The following is a 16,582-nucleotide window of genomic DNA, read 5'->3' as shown; positions in this document are numbered from 1 at the left end:
GGAGAGGCGGGTGCAGAGAAGATTCACAATCAGGCCAGCTGTAGAGAAGACCCTCTCAGCTGGAATTTGGGCATAAGATGAGGTTTGAGTCTGCGTGATCTGCGTGTAGGGAGGGGCAGCAGCCATATCATTAGCTAGAACTAGCTAGATCTGATGGATTTGGACATAAACGCGAGTGAAGTATAACCAGGTGCGAGAGAGAGAGAGAGAGAGAGAGAGAGATCAGCACCTGCAGCCCTGCCCGCTGTGAAGGACCGGTGAGTGGAGCAAAACACACCTTTAGACCTTTAGAACACACTTAGCTATGGCACTATTGTATACATTGAATTATTCAATTTGATCATATGAAATTAACTTAGGCACCCCTCCCAAAAAAAAAAAAATTACAATAAAATATTCATAACTCATATTCTCATATTTTAATACCTGAATAATTTTGAATATACGATTAATCGTTCCCATCCCTACTTTTAAGTTGTATATCTAAAACTAGTTGCATATTCCTAAACTGCATTTAAGTTAAAGAGCATCTTGCAGGTTTTTATTTTTTCTACATTTATGCTTAAACTTGCTTGAAAATTACAATTAAAAAAGTGAATGCAGGATTTGATATGTTTTACGAGACATAAGGGCAGGAATTCAGAGGGAAAGGAGCAATTTTGAGCTCTGCTCTTAAAAACGGCTTTTTTTTAAGGTCATACGTCAAACGCGTCATATTATATCACACAGGGGACACATCTCCGCTCTCTGACCGCGGGTATAGTAGAGCGGTTGTGTTTTAGTGAGCTGGTATTTTTCGGTAGTTTTACATTGTATTTTACCATTTGTAATCATGGTGCAGTATTGTGTTTGTGCAGGTTGCACAAATACCAGCCTGTCAGGACATCGAGTCCACAGTAAAAAGGACCGGAGCTAGCGTTCGTTCCTGGGTGCGTTGTGCATCCACCTCCCTGCAGCACATACTCTCCACAGCTTTATCAGTAAACCGTATTACTTCTCTTCCCCCCCTCCCCCCTTCACTGCTCTATCGCTCTCCCCTCCGGTACACGGCACCGTAAGACTAGTGTGGAGTTGCATTAGGTAACGCTTTGGTGGCTGTACTGCTCCAGCCGTCTCCTTTGTGTTTGTTTGTTTCCCCCTGTCTGTGTTGTTTGTGTGTGCGTGGTGGCTGTCACTCCTGGCTCCCGGCTCAACCTCCACTCACCTGCTGCAATCAGCTGTGCACCCTCCCCGACTACATGCCTGCTTTCCATCTAGCCATTTACAACGGCAACGGAGGCTCCACAACCTTTCTCCGCCAGATCGTCAAGTATTATCCGTATCTCGCGTCTCCCCTCTGGTACACAGCTCTGTAGTGTGGAGTTGCATTAGGTAATGCGAGATACGGCTGATACTTGCGCATTAGTTTCTGTTATGGATCAGTATCAACAGTCCTGCCAGTAACGTTACTATATTATCAATACTACTTTAGTTATAGCCTGATATATGATAGCTAACTTTACAATGTTGTGATGTGACGTTAGCTAACAATCTGTAGCTAACGCCGGTCACTCACGAAGATAGCTGCCCAGTTCTCCACTGGTTCTCCTCACACCACAGCTCAATTTCTCTCCGATGGCCGTTATTTCTTCTAATCCTTGGCTGCTCCTGGTCTCTTGGACGCCTAGCAGGCTCATAATTATAAGGTTGTGGTCCGTCATATGCATTCGAATATTCATGTTCAACTTATTCTGTGTCGAAACTAGCATTGGGATCCATGTTTATTAATACGTTACACCTGCCGCTCTCCCCCTTGTGTCCCCCGTGTTACGTCACACGCGGGAGGTCACGTGCGGAGGCTTTTTTATGCGGAAGTGAAAATGTCTTACAAAAACGATGCCAGATGTCACTGTAGTGTATATTTCTGTATATTTTTTTGAAAATCTAGTGTATTCATCATTTTCCTACACATTTATTCACAGGTGTCTTTAACCTGGAAGTTGCTCTTTAAGGGTGATTCAGTGCTGGCTAAGGGTAGGTGGTGGTTTATTTTGTCCCTGAGAGTTATAATTGTATCGTTAAAGAAGTTCATAAAGTCATTACTACTGATGGATGTAGGAATAGAAGACTCAATGGAGATGTGACTCTCGGTCAGCCTGGCTACTGTACTAAAAATAACCTGGCATTGTTTTATTTTCTTCTATTAGTGAGGAATAATAAGCTGCTCTGGCAGTGGGTAGTGCCTTCTTATATTTTTTAAGGTTATCAAGCCAGAGTAACCAAAATTCTTCGAGCTCGGAGGANTATTTTTCGGGTAGTTTTACATGTATTTACCATTTTAATCATGGTGCAGGTATTGTGTTTGTGCAGTTGCACAAGATACAGCCTGTCAGGACATCGATCCACCAGTGAGCGGGGGGGCGTGAGCGTTCGTTCCTGGGTTGCGTCTGTGCATCCACCCCTGCAGCACATCGTCTCCACAGGCTTTATCAGTTAAACCGTATTACTTTCTTCGCGCCCCCTCCCCCTTCACTGCTCTATCGCTCTCCCTCCTGTAGCGCGCGAGCAAGGAGTTGCCCGAGGTACACGCTGTGTGTGGCGTACCTGCTCCAGGGTCTCCTTCTGTCGGTTTGTTTTTGGGTTTCCCCTGTCTGTGTTGTCTTGGTGTGCGTGGTGGCTGTCACTCCGCTCAGCTGCAACGCTCACTCACCTGCTGCCATCCAGCTGTGCGACCGCTCCCCAACTACCACACCTGCTTTCCCTTCAAGCATTTACAACGGCAATCAACAGGTTCACAACCTTTCTCCACCAGATCGTCAAGTATCAGCCGGTATCCTCGCGTCTCTCCTCCGGCGTACACAGCACGGAGGTGTGGAGTTGCATTAGGTAACGCGCGAGGGATACGGCTTGATACTTTTGCGCATTAGTTTCTGTTATGGATCAGTATTCAAACAGTCCTGCCAGGACCGTACTATATTATCATGCGCTGGCTTTATTATAGCCTTATAGCCTGATATATGATAGCTAACTTTACAATGTTGTGATGTGACGTTAGCTAACATTCTGTAGCTAACGCCGGTCACTCACCAAGATAGCTGCCCAGTTCTCCACTGGTTCTCCTCACACCACAGCTCAATTTCTCTCCGATGGCCGTTATTTCTTCTAATCCTTGGCTGCTCCTGGTCTCTTGGACGCCTAGCAGGCTCATAATTATAAGGTTGTGGTCCGTCATATGCATTCGAATATTCATGTTCAACTTCTTCTGTGTCGAAACTAGCATTGGGATCCATGTTTATTAATACGTTACACCTGCCGCTCTCCCCCTTGTGTCCCCCGTGTTATGTCACACGCGGGAGGTCACGTGCCGAGGCTTTTTTATGCGGAAGTGAACATTTCTTACAAAAACGACGCCAGATGTCACTGTAGTGTATATTTCTGTATATTTTTTTGAAAATCTAGTGTATTCATCATTTTCCTACACATTTATTCACAGGTGTCTTTAACCTGGAAGTTGCTCTTTAACTCATGTGAAATCATTTTATTTTCTCCCTGCCAGCAATGGTTTACGGTTCTTGTTGCTAGCAAGATGTGTATTCAGATATTTAGTAATAATCTATTCGTACACTGATTGCTGTAGGTGAACGATGTTGTCGAACCCTTACCTTTAAAATTGCATCATCACTTTATTTCTCAATGAGCTGCTTTTATCAGTTTGTAAGTAGGTGGCTTTGACAAAAGCAAAGTAACAGAAACTTGGCACACTTAGGTGGAGACCAAAAGCCGATGAAAAAGAAGGACAGTTTGAGGAAATGAATGTAAGATTAAAGAATTGGACCAGTAAAGCAGAAGAGCCAAGTGGACCAATTATCTTTACCCAACTATATATCAGGTCCACTTCACTTCCTTTCCTCTTCTTCTGCTGCTTCAGACCACAGCATGTTTTAATATGTCTATAGTCTTTATCTAATAAAGTATATTGCTTTTCTATTTTACCATACTGTGGGTCAGAGCAAAGGCTCAGTCATGGAACACTTCATGGTCTAGTTGAATTTCCTTTTCAGGAAAACGGCATACAGTAAATGACAAGAGTCAGAAGAAATCAAAGGAGAGGAAGTACAAGAGGGAACAGATGGATGGATGGCTGCAGCTTCTCACACTTTATATAATAATGTGCCAATAATGAGTAGCAATGCAAAACTGTAAATAAAAGCTGCACCTGTGACGGAAACCCTAGCATTGCCAATATCAGGCAGCATCAACACATATTTGTTCTTTGCATGAAACTTAATATCTGTGGGGGCTTCTTCACAATGCAACCAAGATGCTTGCTTAAGCATTGAAGCGAATGTAACAGCGTGGACAGGGGGTGTTTCTCAATCTCGAGTAAAGCTGCTCCAGAGCCACTATTTCAAGCATAATACGTCATTGAGTGCCGCCGAAGTACTGTTCCAATGTCCAGCATACTTGGAATTCTACCGAGCCCGGCGTACTTCGTTTGGAGAAATTTCGAGGCTGCACATGTGTAGATTCCGCGGTCTTAAAATCCCCACAATGCTTTGCACACGGACCAATTTCCCCAAATCTGTGGAAGAAAATGTAAACCGGGGCCTCTCATATGACGCACACCTGCACACTTACTAGCCTGTTCTACTCTTTGTTTTTCCAAATGCCAGGAAGTATTCTTGCCTCGCTTCTGAAGCAAGACGCTCGGAAGACATGTGCTACCAAGCAAGCGTACTCGAGATTGAGAAACACCCAGTGTGTCTATTCCACCAACGGACTTACCCAGATTATCAGCTGCAGTTCAGCACAAGCAGAAGGATGGTATCAGGGAGAGGAAAGAGATCAAAGTCAACTGAAAACCTGCCAGCATGTAACGCTAACGCATGACATAAAGGTGCAGAAGTGTGTGTCTGTTGGAGTCAATGACTGTTAAGCCAAACACAGAATCAGTATGTTTTCTTTTGAAAGATAAACCATTATTATGTTTTTCCCAACTTCCTGTTTTTCTATTTGTTGGACATGTTTGGTAAACAGAAAGGAGAGTCACATGGACAACACTTCGAGTGCTCACACATTTTATGGTCTCAAGCTCAGCATTGTTTAATGATAATTAAAGTCATGCAGACAGCTGTATGTAAATGAGACACATGTTATGTAGCAGTATTAGTAATGATCATGTACAGTATAAGTTACATTCCAAAGTAAAATGTACTGCACAGTAGGAGTAGGAATAACTTTAACATTTTCTTCATTTGTATTAATAGTTTCTTGCATTTATTTTCTAGAAATCGGTTGACATTAGGATTCTGAGACATCCAGTGATTCAGACCTAAAACTATCATCATCTCTAAACACACTGGAAGCATATTCCTTGTATTTCTGTGTACGTAGGTACAACTTCAGCCAAGAGAACTGCAGAAGGGAAAAGCCCCTGCCCTCTCAGAGTGTTTACCAAGTAAGGTAATGTTTAGCGGCACTAAATCTCTCTAGTCTAATCACTCAGGACAGACTTCTTCTATACACATCACTGCAGTCTGATGAGAACTATATACATAGGATCTGGACATCTTCCCATTTTCAAACACGAGGTGGCATTTTTCCCCCCAAGTTGTTTCTACAACTGAAGCCTTTCATGCATCAATAATCTTATTTTTCCTGTAGGTCTATAAACGTAAACAAACCACTTCCAAAGCTCAGGTGCATATTTTCAAGTATTAATTAATTACAGCATCTGGATCCTGTCAATGTTTTGAAATTCTTCCATCCTGATGCACACTAGTTAGTTTACACAACAGTCAGACCAAAAATGAGGCTGTACCTGTGAAACCCAGATTCTGGGAACATGTATATGACTAATCCGTTTGCGTGAGGGACATAAACAGTTCAAGTTTCGATGTTCCCGATTAAATTGCAAACTAAAAGAGGATAACAAAAACATTCTGCTAGTTTGCTTTCCAATAATTCAATCTGAACAAATTCTTTGAGGACACTTGAGACTGAAATATTTCACTAAGCTTGGCTTGCAATGCTTTAAGTCCTTAAGTGTGTGATCCCTGTACTTAAGTTGTTTTTATTCCTGCACAATAAGAATATTATGCAGGTTTCTATTTTGTATCATGAACTTTTCTTTCGTTTTCATACTCTGGTAAAAATGTAACGACTCCATGAGAACAAGAATTAGTTCAAGATTTGTGTTAATCACTTTAAGATGAACTATAGCTATTAATGTTATTTTTGATCATTCACAAGGTTTGGTTTATATAAATAATGACAGTGATGTTTTTTTACCTTTCTTTGCTTTCTTCTGAAGTTTCAGTGTGTCCGAGGATTTCTTTTTAATTTCCTGCCGGGCTCTTTTATACTCTGGTACAGATGGACAAGATAACAAAAGAAAACCAAATCTGTGAAAACGTATTGCTAATTTACAGTTTTCCATAGACAAAGTTATATCATGTGGAACAGAAGAATAATCAAAAATACTGAAGCACATCATTGAACATTGGTTAAAACGTTGTCACTTTACATCGCTTTAAAATGTAAAATGTGTATCCTATTGTCGAAGAAGATTCTTGATCAGCCAGTTGTGTTATTGTTACATTCTTCTCTCCTACCTTTAGCATGGTCCTTGTCCAAAGTGTTGACTCCTCTTTTCCAGTCCTCCATCTGTTCTTGTAGAGGGTTGATCATTCCCTCCAGGAAGGCCCTGTGAAAACACCGGACATTTACTACTAATCTGGGCTGCGCTTCATCACTTTAACCATTCAAATCTATCTCAAGTTAAACTATTACAAACTCAAGTTGTGACTATTGGAATTAATCATAAACACTGATTGGGTTCACTATTTTCATGAATCACATCCAAAAAACATTTTATTTAGCAATCATATTACCAAACAAACTTTATTTCAAATGTGAACAACAAGACCTGCTCTGCAGGGTTTGTCACGATAACTGTCACCTAATTATAAACTGGCAGACAGACTGCAGACAAAATCATTATGTCTGGTTGGCCTTTCTGTCTATAAACTGTTTGGTCTATTATGTCAATCATTAACAGGCAGAGAAAGGGGAGGAGGAAAACAGAGACTGAGGTAAGAAACAGTCTGCCTATGTCTGACTGTGAGTCACAGGAGGAAGCAAGAAGCTGCTGCAGTCATGTCTGTCAATCATTACCAAACTGTGTCCGTCTTGTATTTGAGATGTATTTGTGAGTGTGAGAGGTGGGCAGCTGCAGGCTTACTGCATGAAACTAAAATTAGACTCCCTCTTGTAGACATTTCTCCAAAAGTGAGTGTGTGTCAGTGGGTGGGGGGGCAACCACAGCCCCCTGCGTACAGCCTCTGCTATGGAGATCCAAGTGGAATCTCTACTGAAATGCCACCCGAAATTAGAGAGCCCCTTGTCTGTGCAGTGTGTGCGTGTGCGTGTGTGTGTGTGTGTGTGTGTGTGTGTGTGTGTTAGAGAAAGAGATGTGGTATGTGTGGCAACACTGAAACATTAGAGATACTTGTGTTGCCAGACAAATCGTCTCTTTCCCAGAAAATCCCAGACGGGCGGCATTCTCACCCACACACAATAAATGTCAAGAAATGGAGGGTATGCTGAGATTTGAATGCAGACCATTTTATTTGAGTGAGGGAAACAGTTTACTTATATAGGAAACACTGCAAAAGGCAATAAAGTCATATGTTTATCTTTGAAAGTTTTAAAAGCTTGTTGCAGAGAATTTTGGTCTGCAAAAGAAAATGTTTTTCGTAACTTTAGAGGGGACCTTTATTGGACATACAGTATGAACTACGTGTAATGCCTTTTCAGCACAATTAAACCACAGTGATGGGGCTTATATACATGGTTAGCTCAATTAAATTCCCGCTTCCACCCTACAACCCAGCCAATCCTTCACCAGAATTGCACGAGAGATATATATATTACATCCTGTATTTTGGTAAATATGGAGACAAAGTAAAGGTAAAAAAGCAAACCAATACATGTGATGTGTTGCTTACATGGAGAACTGTTTGAGTTTGGCCTCTATGCTGCGATGTCTCATACACATCCTGGTCAGCGCTGATCCAATGTCTTTGGTTCCACCTGAAAGAAATAAAGAAAGACAAAGAATTACTATTTACATAGGCTTTTAATGACGTAATTGCTAATATCCACAACTCGTCTGCACAGCCAGTACACAGTGCTTTAGCTTTCCAAGTCTGTTTTAGGGTTTGATTGTCTGAATTGATTCACTAATAACATGTTGAGTTACATTTCCATTACATCAGCACTGCAGCTGCGTCATTTAGCAGGATCTCCTAATACATAGGTAACTAAATAGCACAACACTGAAATACAGACACAGGGATTTTAAAATGTGCTGCATTCAATCATATGCGAAGAAATGCTACTGAACTACACCAACAACAATCCATCATTTCTTCTTCTTGTTTTCTGTGCATCTAAGAACTGAATGTACAGTAAACAAATGTAGTATATTGGAGTACAGTATACAGTATTCAGCTAATCTTGTTAGTTAACTTCATTATAGACTTTTGCCTGTACTTTCTAAAAACATCTGTAACAAGCACTCACTGAGCCCACGCGCTCAGTGGAAAACACTGACTTATGACTGGCACATGTATTCAGGTCCAAAAAGTAATGAGGAGTTGGAGCTGGAGCCTTTACATGCTTCAGGCCAGTGTCAGTTTCCTGCTCACAGGATAACAAGCTGTCTACTGGAAGGCCTCAGGCTCTCCGGCAGCTAAGCAGAGACTTGACGTTGATTGACAGAACTATTGTCCTGCTGCTCAGTGTGACTAGTCGGTTTCTCTGTGGGGTTGAAGCACCACTGTGTGTGTGTGTGTGTGTGTGTGTGTGTGTGTGTGTGTGTGTGTGTGTGTGTGTGTGTGTGTGTGTGTGTGTGTGTGTGTGTGTGTGTGTGTGTGTGAGAGAGAGAGACAGATTGGTTGTGATGATCTGATGTGAAGTGTGAATCCCCTCCAACAGAGCGAGCCATTCTGCTGTCAGCACAGTCCTTGCTGCATGCAGAGACACACACAGGGCTGTCATTCACTCGCACAGAGATTTACAACACACAAGCACACACAAAGTTGTCTTTTACTCTCGGCGGCTGGACAAAACAAATTCAATATGCTGCTGATTTTGCTTAAACACTCACTGAATGGGTTTGAGGTGGTATAAAAAAATACTCCAAGCAGGAATTAATTACAGAACAATCCAAATAAATGTATTATTGAATGGTAATGAGAACAGGGCTAAGCAAATGTATGTTAGAACAAAAAAACATTCCTCAACGTCTAACATTGGTGTGAGATTTCTTTGGAGCTGAGCTGGAGTGGAGCATATGTTTTAAATTACTGATGTCTAAATTCCTCTGAATCTTGGGTAAAGAAATCTTAAGAATTTTATTATATGTATCTTGAAATTAAAACAAGTTACATACAGTAAACGCAGAATATTTGGTGTCAATCTTTAAACCTTAGGGACTATAAAATATATTGTGTTAAATCTCCTCTGCTATGGTCTGTTTGACTGAGCTGAATGTGTCTACCAGAATGAACTGAAATCAACTGTCTCTGCACTCCACAACTAAACCAGTGGAACAGCATCTGTAGTTTTAAGTCTCAGACACCATGTAATTATGAACAAACAGTTTGTCTAAGAACTGGTTTACAGACAATCTGTATCTGTCCTGTTCTTCTAAAAGACCAGAATTAGCTTTCTGTGCCTTTGACTGCTCGGAGACACTGTACACGGAGAGCCACAGCATGACAGTGAATGAAGCCATTCTGGATGGCAAATGTAACGTTCTAGTACCTGTCACCAAAACATAATTTAATGCCAGTCCCATTGAGCCCATTACAACCTCAACATTTTTCCTCTTTCCATTCATCAGTCCGTTTCTCTTTTACTGTGCATGCTTGTTATTGCAGAGGGTGTGGCTACTCCATGCCATAAAAGACCTTCCTGTTATACAACACCATAATGCTCATTCATTCCTGCGTTGACTTGTTTAGTCATCCTATCCACCATCCATCTGTCCTTCTCGCCCTCACTCTGACTTCTTGTTATTGAAAAGGGTGTGGCTGATGGATGCCATAGTACCACGAGGAGGCCGCATAGCCAAAGGAAAGAACGTAGGATTAAATGGGGCAAACGTTTTTCATATAATAAAGTTACTGTAGAATTGCAGCCAATGCTGTCAAGAGAAGAGTCTGGTTTCAGTTGATTATTCCATTTCCACTACCCACACTTCTAGATTTGATATGAGGCAAACAAGAGAACCACTATCTGCTCCTGACTACACGCACAGGTATGCTGCTATGGGTGTGATAGAAAGATTAAACTCTAGGACACACTCAAGTCAGATTTTGTGAGATTGTTGCAATACCCTCTTTTCCATATGCAACAATTCCACTGAAAGACATACGTCAAGAAAGAGACAGAAATGTGTCTGCAGGCATTGGCATTGCTCAAGATATGGGTATGGCAAAAGGTCTCCTCCCATGCCATGAGCATAAACAGGCAGAAATTCCAGGTGACCAAGTCTTGTAATTGTAACCGTTACACAATAGCAACATGAATGATGATCATGAGAAAGTTTTTTTGTTTATGTAGTTAAATAATTAGGTGGAAAAAAAGAGACATGCATGTTTCTCCATCTCAGAGCATCCATCTAGTCAATGGGGCCTCTGCCATTTCTGTCAGTTGCCGTGGAAACAGTGTATTTATGTTTGCATGTCTATTGCGAGTGAAAGTCTGAGTATTAGGCTTGAATAGTGTCAGGAGGGGACCCTTTGTTTTCTGCTTTGTATCACTTGCATGTCATGGCCTACTCCAGGGGAAGTATGATACACGGTCTAACCTAGAATGCCAATATACAGTTATACACAGCACTAAAGCGTATTGTAAGACAAGTCAATACTGTTGTTTGCTACTTCTTAAGGTATACATTTTAGCTGTTTTACACATATGACAGAGGTTTGCCCAAGGTCAATTCTGTGATTATATTCTATTTTATTTAGCATATTTTCGATTGTGATACTGTGCGAAAAGATTGTTCTTATTAATACTGATAATGATCTCGATGGCATTACTCAATACTAGCTCACATGCCATCAGAAGAAGTGTCAAGAGTTAGGATGTTGGCTAAAAGTGGATATCAGGCAAATCTGCCCTGTTTGTGGAAAGTTGTTGCTCTCATGATGAAGTGGCTGCTAACACACATCGTCTACTCTGTCTAGCACCGAGTGACCCCTGGATAGAAATAGCTCTATTGGCAGCTCCAGTTGTCTACCCCACACACACACACACACAGCGAGACACACACAAACACAAGTTTCAATTGCTTTACTCTCCGGCTCTCCGGCCAGACCGCTGCCGTGTGTGTAGTAGCATAGCTGGCTGTCAATAGAAATAGCTGCTGTGTGGCATGGTTGTTTCTGAGGCTTGTAATTATCCCAGCAGCACCAACACTTACCCAGTCAAAAACACACATATACACTTAAACGCTGTAAGCTCTACTCTTCAGTGCATCCGTGTACAAACGATGCCAAGCGGATGCTTTGCTTTGTTAACCTACAGAAGTAAGCGAGCAAGCAGTACTCGCTTACTTGAGAAAAAATGTGGCCACAAAATGCTTTAATGTTTCACAATATGTTGGCTAATGCATGATGTGGTAAGCATGCAAAAAAATAGTCCCAGGCCAAGACAATTAAAAATGTCCCACAATAGAGTATAAAGTCAAATAATGTTCTTGCAGCTGTTAGTTATTCCCTCTGTGTAATGTTTTAAAATGAAGAAAGGACTATATATTTTGATATAGAATCCTAACAATCTCTAGTTTCTGTGGGACATTCTGTGGGAACTAGTGTCTCTCTGGTCTATAGGGACATTTGTGACCGAGGTTACATATTTCCTTTAGAGAGAGAGAGAGAGAGAGAGAGAGAGAGAGAGAGAGAGAGAGAGAGAGAGAGAGAGAGTGTGTGTGTGTGTGTGTGTGTGTCTCTACATGTGTGAGAGAGATAGTATGGCAATTTGATGACGAGCTGCCAAGTCTGTCTCTGTCCTAAACCCCCCTCCAGACTGTTCCTTGGAATGTCACACTATGCTGACACAGAGTGTGTGAGAGTGTGCTAATGCATTTTGGAAGAAAGCAGAAAGAAGGTCTTTGAAAGGACACTACATTGAAATGTGTCAATGTGTTAGAAATGTAAAAGGCACTTTTTTTGTATCATTAGCTCCTATTTCACTGCTTAGCCTGTGTTCTCCTTTAGAACAGACATCCTGTGCAAGTGACCACTGTTTATTTTGGGCTAGTATTGCAATCAACTTACTTAAAAAATAAGCTTGCTCAACAGTTATCCCTCATCCTCACTCATGCTCTCTCCATGATTAAATAAGGCTTGAAGGACAAAGTTCCTTTGTTTGTGTTTATATAAACAGGAGACTCTTTCTGGTTGCCATGAGAACTATTTGATGAAATCTGACACCATCGAAAACGTTAGCACCAATGCAGCATCGACATGAAACTGGCGTCATCATTTCTGCCCTCACAAAATAAGGCTGTTATGTTAAAGCAGGTCTGATGCTTTGACCGCTAATTATATTAAAGAGAGGGAATTTGTCTCCACATCTAATATGCCTGTATTTATTTAAATGATCTCAAAAGGGAGTCTTGCATGTTAGCACAGATTACAGTCTATCATTAGAGGAAAGGTGATATGGTGAGAGAAATAAAAATACATCTGGGGAGATAGGGAATGGTGGGAAAGTGAAGTGTGCCAACATTGTTATGAAAGACAACCAAGAAACAGCGAGGAGAGAAGGATGAACACTATCAAGCAAAAGGGAAAATGATAAAAACTGGAGAAGGGGAGTGATTTGGTCCGGGTAGTTTGGACATGAAGCTCAGAGAGGCCCGCGAGCTGAAAGCAACTCTGAATGGGCACCAGATGGTCGCTGTTAACTACGGGCCAGTGGTTACACTGATAAGAGACTGGAGACCATACAGCTACACACACACACACACACACACACACACACACACACACACACACACACACACACACACACACACACACACACACACACACACACACACACACACACACACACACACACACACACACACACACACACACACACACACACACACACACACACACACACACACACACACACACACACACACACACACGACGAGAGACGACGACACACACACACACACACACACACACACACACACACACACACACACACACACACACACACACACACACACACACGACGACGACACACACACACACACACACACACACACACACACACACACACACACACACACACACACACACACACACACACACACACACACACACACACACACAGTCAGAGGTAAGGAGATCTGTTCAATAGATAATTAGAGAGCTGTGGCGAAAAGGCCACATCAACAGTAAGAAGGCTACATTTAGGAAATGCATATTTTCTTCTTTATGTTTCTTATTAAAAACGATGCTGGCTGCGTGCTGTGTATCACTAATGCTAGGGAGGCAATGCATCATTGATAACATAGTAAAGGGCCTCTGCTGCATCTTATGCTGTAAAGTATCCCAAACAACACAGACATTGAACTTTTTATTTTCAAAAGTTTATTTTGAACTTATAATATCCTTTCAAAAATAGACACTAATTATTTGGCAACAGAGCATAACAAAAATGACGTATTCCTGTGTGTTACTGTGTTAAAGAGAGAGACCCGAGTAAAGAATTATTTCACACACCCCTCCCCACACACTCGTAGCTGAGCAGTTGGCATACACAGATGGAGCCACCCACAAAGCAGAGAGACAGGCTAGGATTTCATTTTTTGATTTATATTTCTACTCTGTCAGTGTGGTATCATACTGAAAGTCTATAGTTAAATATTCAATAAACTAATTAGTGCATTGTGAGTGGTTTGAATTAGTCTCGGACTTGTTGAAAAAGTGAATGAATGTAGCAGTGAATAAGTGAAAACAATAAATCAAAACAACGATCTTGATAAATCTACAATGCAATCATACAAGTTATGGGGTTAAGCAAGGAGATATGTAGGGTTAAAAATCAGCATGGTCTCCAAGGTCAAGGCTTATTATAGTCTGCTGTAATAGTTGCCCTGGCCTCCTTGGGAACCACGCTCACATCTTCATTCATCAATAGCTGCTGACAGAGAGTCAGCTTGCCCTGTCTACCCACACACACACACACACCAGAGAGTCTAGCCTCAATGGGCAACAACACATGGAAACGTGTGGGCGAGCGAAAACACACACGCACCTGCTGCAGTGTGACCAGTGCTGACACACAGAAACTCTGGACAGTCTGACTGCAGCTCCCAACAGCTGTCTTCAGAAGACAGGAGAAGGGACATGAAGGAGAGGATGTGCACAGAGCAGAGGAGTTGAAAGAAAGGAGAGAGGGAGAATGAAAAAGGATGAAGATTATGTTCAGATTTCAGTACGTTTACAGGTTGAAAAAAAGGTTTTCCGGTATTGAAAACTTCTTTGGTTGAGTCTGGTGGTAATGTTATTGGTGCTATATTGATGGAATTTGCTTTAAACACAAGATATACATGTTGTGGCATTATCTGGTTTTATTCAGTTATATAAAAAGGTGTATTTTCTAGTGTTAGGCAGAAATGATATGGTCACAATGGTTAAATAATCTGGAAAAAAAGAAGATTGGAATCAAAAGAGCCAGTACTTTGATAACGATATCAGCATTACTACTATGTCTAACATGATTTCAATAATCCGAACACTACCATGAAAAAGGACACACAAACTAAAGAGAGACTAAATACTCTTATCTACTAACCATTATAAGTTAAAGAGACATTTCTGTAACACGTGAGCATCATATTCACAGGAGAGACAGAAGGACAGAGGAGGGAGCTGTTCAGGTTCAAACCCATGATGTTGTTTGTCAATGGTTTGCATCATAGCCAAATGAGGCATCAAAACAACAGCGGGCTGACGTCTGAGTGTCTTTGTGCAGATGGTGAAAGATGACTGGGTGTGTAGCTTGGTGACGATATTCATCAACATTGGCAATGGGCCAACAATGTGGCAGATTATAATACTGACTGCAATTCTACTAGAGGCATTAACAATCTGTCATCTCTAAAAGAACCAATAGAGACTTATCGGAAACTGTAGTTTTAAATGTGTGTCGGTGTGCCACTGCAATGCAGTGAAATGCATCCTGAACAGAGCATGAGATTCCCTCTTACCCTCCTCCACTCTCTGAAGGCTGTATCTCCCCCATCTCCTTTCCTCTTTCATCCACATGTGCTTCTATTTTCCCTCTTTTTCTGCCCTGATCGTGTTTCTTATTTTTCTCTCCTAACCCTCCCAATTCCCTCTCCTATTCTCACCCTATCCTTTCCCCCATGTTCCAACTCTCTTCCCCCCTCTCTTTTCACTTCCTTCCTGCACTCCTCCTCCTCTTTCCTGTCCTCTCACTCTTGGTGTGGAAAGTCAAAGCAGCCTTTGGATTCATTACAGTGACAAATGATGTCATGATGATATTGAGATGTACTGCTGTCAAAGAGTTAAGGACTGATGTACACGAGACAAAGTTGCAGCTGATAACCATAAGTGTGTCAGTGTATCAATGTTGGGCTGCACCCAGAATACTAATGAACACTGTAACTAATACAGCAACATTGTAAAAGTGTTGATACAATGATTCAGGCAAAATAGAGAAAATGGGCCATGAAGAGTGGGCGAGGAGTTCTTCAGGGAAAGCAGAACCTAGGAAAAGGTATATATATAGATTTTCGTTGTTAAAATAAAGTGGAGGAGTAAAGAGGACAACGGTTAGTCATTTGAGTGATAGGATGCCACCTCAGTGTGGTTCGGCAGTGCGAAAGCTAAGTCTCCAAGCCGCAGAGAAACAAAAGAAGATAGCTAACAAATGCTCCAAATTTTGCGTCTATTTCTCATTTGTTTGCTTACAGAGCTCCTGTATTTCTACACCCTTCCACAGTCATTCCCCGCCTCCTCCACCACGTCTGCCAAAAAGCACTGTAGCATGAATGGATAGTGAAGCAATGGATGGGAACCAATTATGATAGCAAGAATGCAAAGCTCTCATCAAACTAAATGCTGCCATCCCTTTTCCTATCAAACTCTATGGTGTGCCATGTGAATTACTTCTCATCATGCACATTCATAAACATTTGGTCCTTATTTAAATGGTAAATGCTATTTCCATTTGCACAATACACTATCATTAAAGCTATAGAAATGCTGGATCTGAGATCATTCACTGGTACAGCAATATAAGCAATACATAACATGTCTACGGGTGCCTACATCAAAATATTCAGATACAAATGTCTCTTTTAGATGTTTTTGAGTCTACTATTGGACTGAAGTCCACAATGTAGTGAGTATAGCTTTAGTAAAGGAACACAGTCTTTAGTCCATTATTAAATGGCATGAATATTCTTGGCACTTCTACCTAGAGACAAAGTGTTGAGCAGAGGAGAACTTTAGGAAGTGTGATTTCTAGTATTCACATGCTTTACAAGATCATTTGTACA

The 16,582-nt window shown here is 41.4% G+C and overlaps 1 protein-coding gene across 1 annotated transcript in view; it reads right to left on the bottom strand.

The window, feature by feature from the left end:
- Window positions 1–3,968: 3,968 nt before the first annotated feature.
- The window catches only part of LOC104941107 (metastasis suppressor protein 1-like), a 30,210-nt gene continuing 17,596 nt past the window's right edge, over window positions 3,969–16,582 (bottom strand). Inside the window, exons 4-8 of the mRNA XM_010766155.1 lie at window positions 7,989–8,073; window positions 6,594–6,685; window positions 6,271–6,345; window positions 4,765–4,776; window positions 3,969–3,976 (exon numbers count right to left, since the gene is read on the bottom strand). Of these exons, the coding sequence (XP_010764457.1) occupies window positions 3,969–3,976; window positions 4,765–4,776; window positions 6,271–6,345; window positions 6,594–6,685; window positions 7,989–8,073 (272 nt within the window). The remainder of the gene's footprint in view (window positions 3,977–4,764; window positions 4,777–6,270; window positions 6,346–6,593; window positions 6,686–7,988; window positions 8,074–16,582) is intronic.

This window comes from Notothenia coriiceps, unplaced genomic scaffold (assembly GCF_000735185.1).
Source record: "Notothenia coriiceps isolate Sejong01 unplaced genomic scaffold, NC01 NC01_scaffold00003129, whole genome shotgun sequence".
NCBI lineage: Eukaryota > Metazoa > Chordata > Actinopteri > Perciformes > Nototheniidae > Notothenia > Notothenia coriiceps.
The sequence above is the reverse complement of the archived record's forward strand: the minus strand, read 5'-3'. Positions and strand labels throughout refer to the sequence as shown.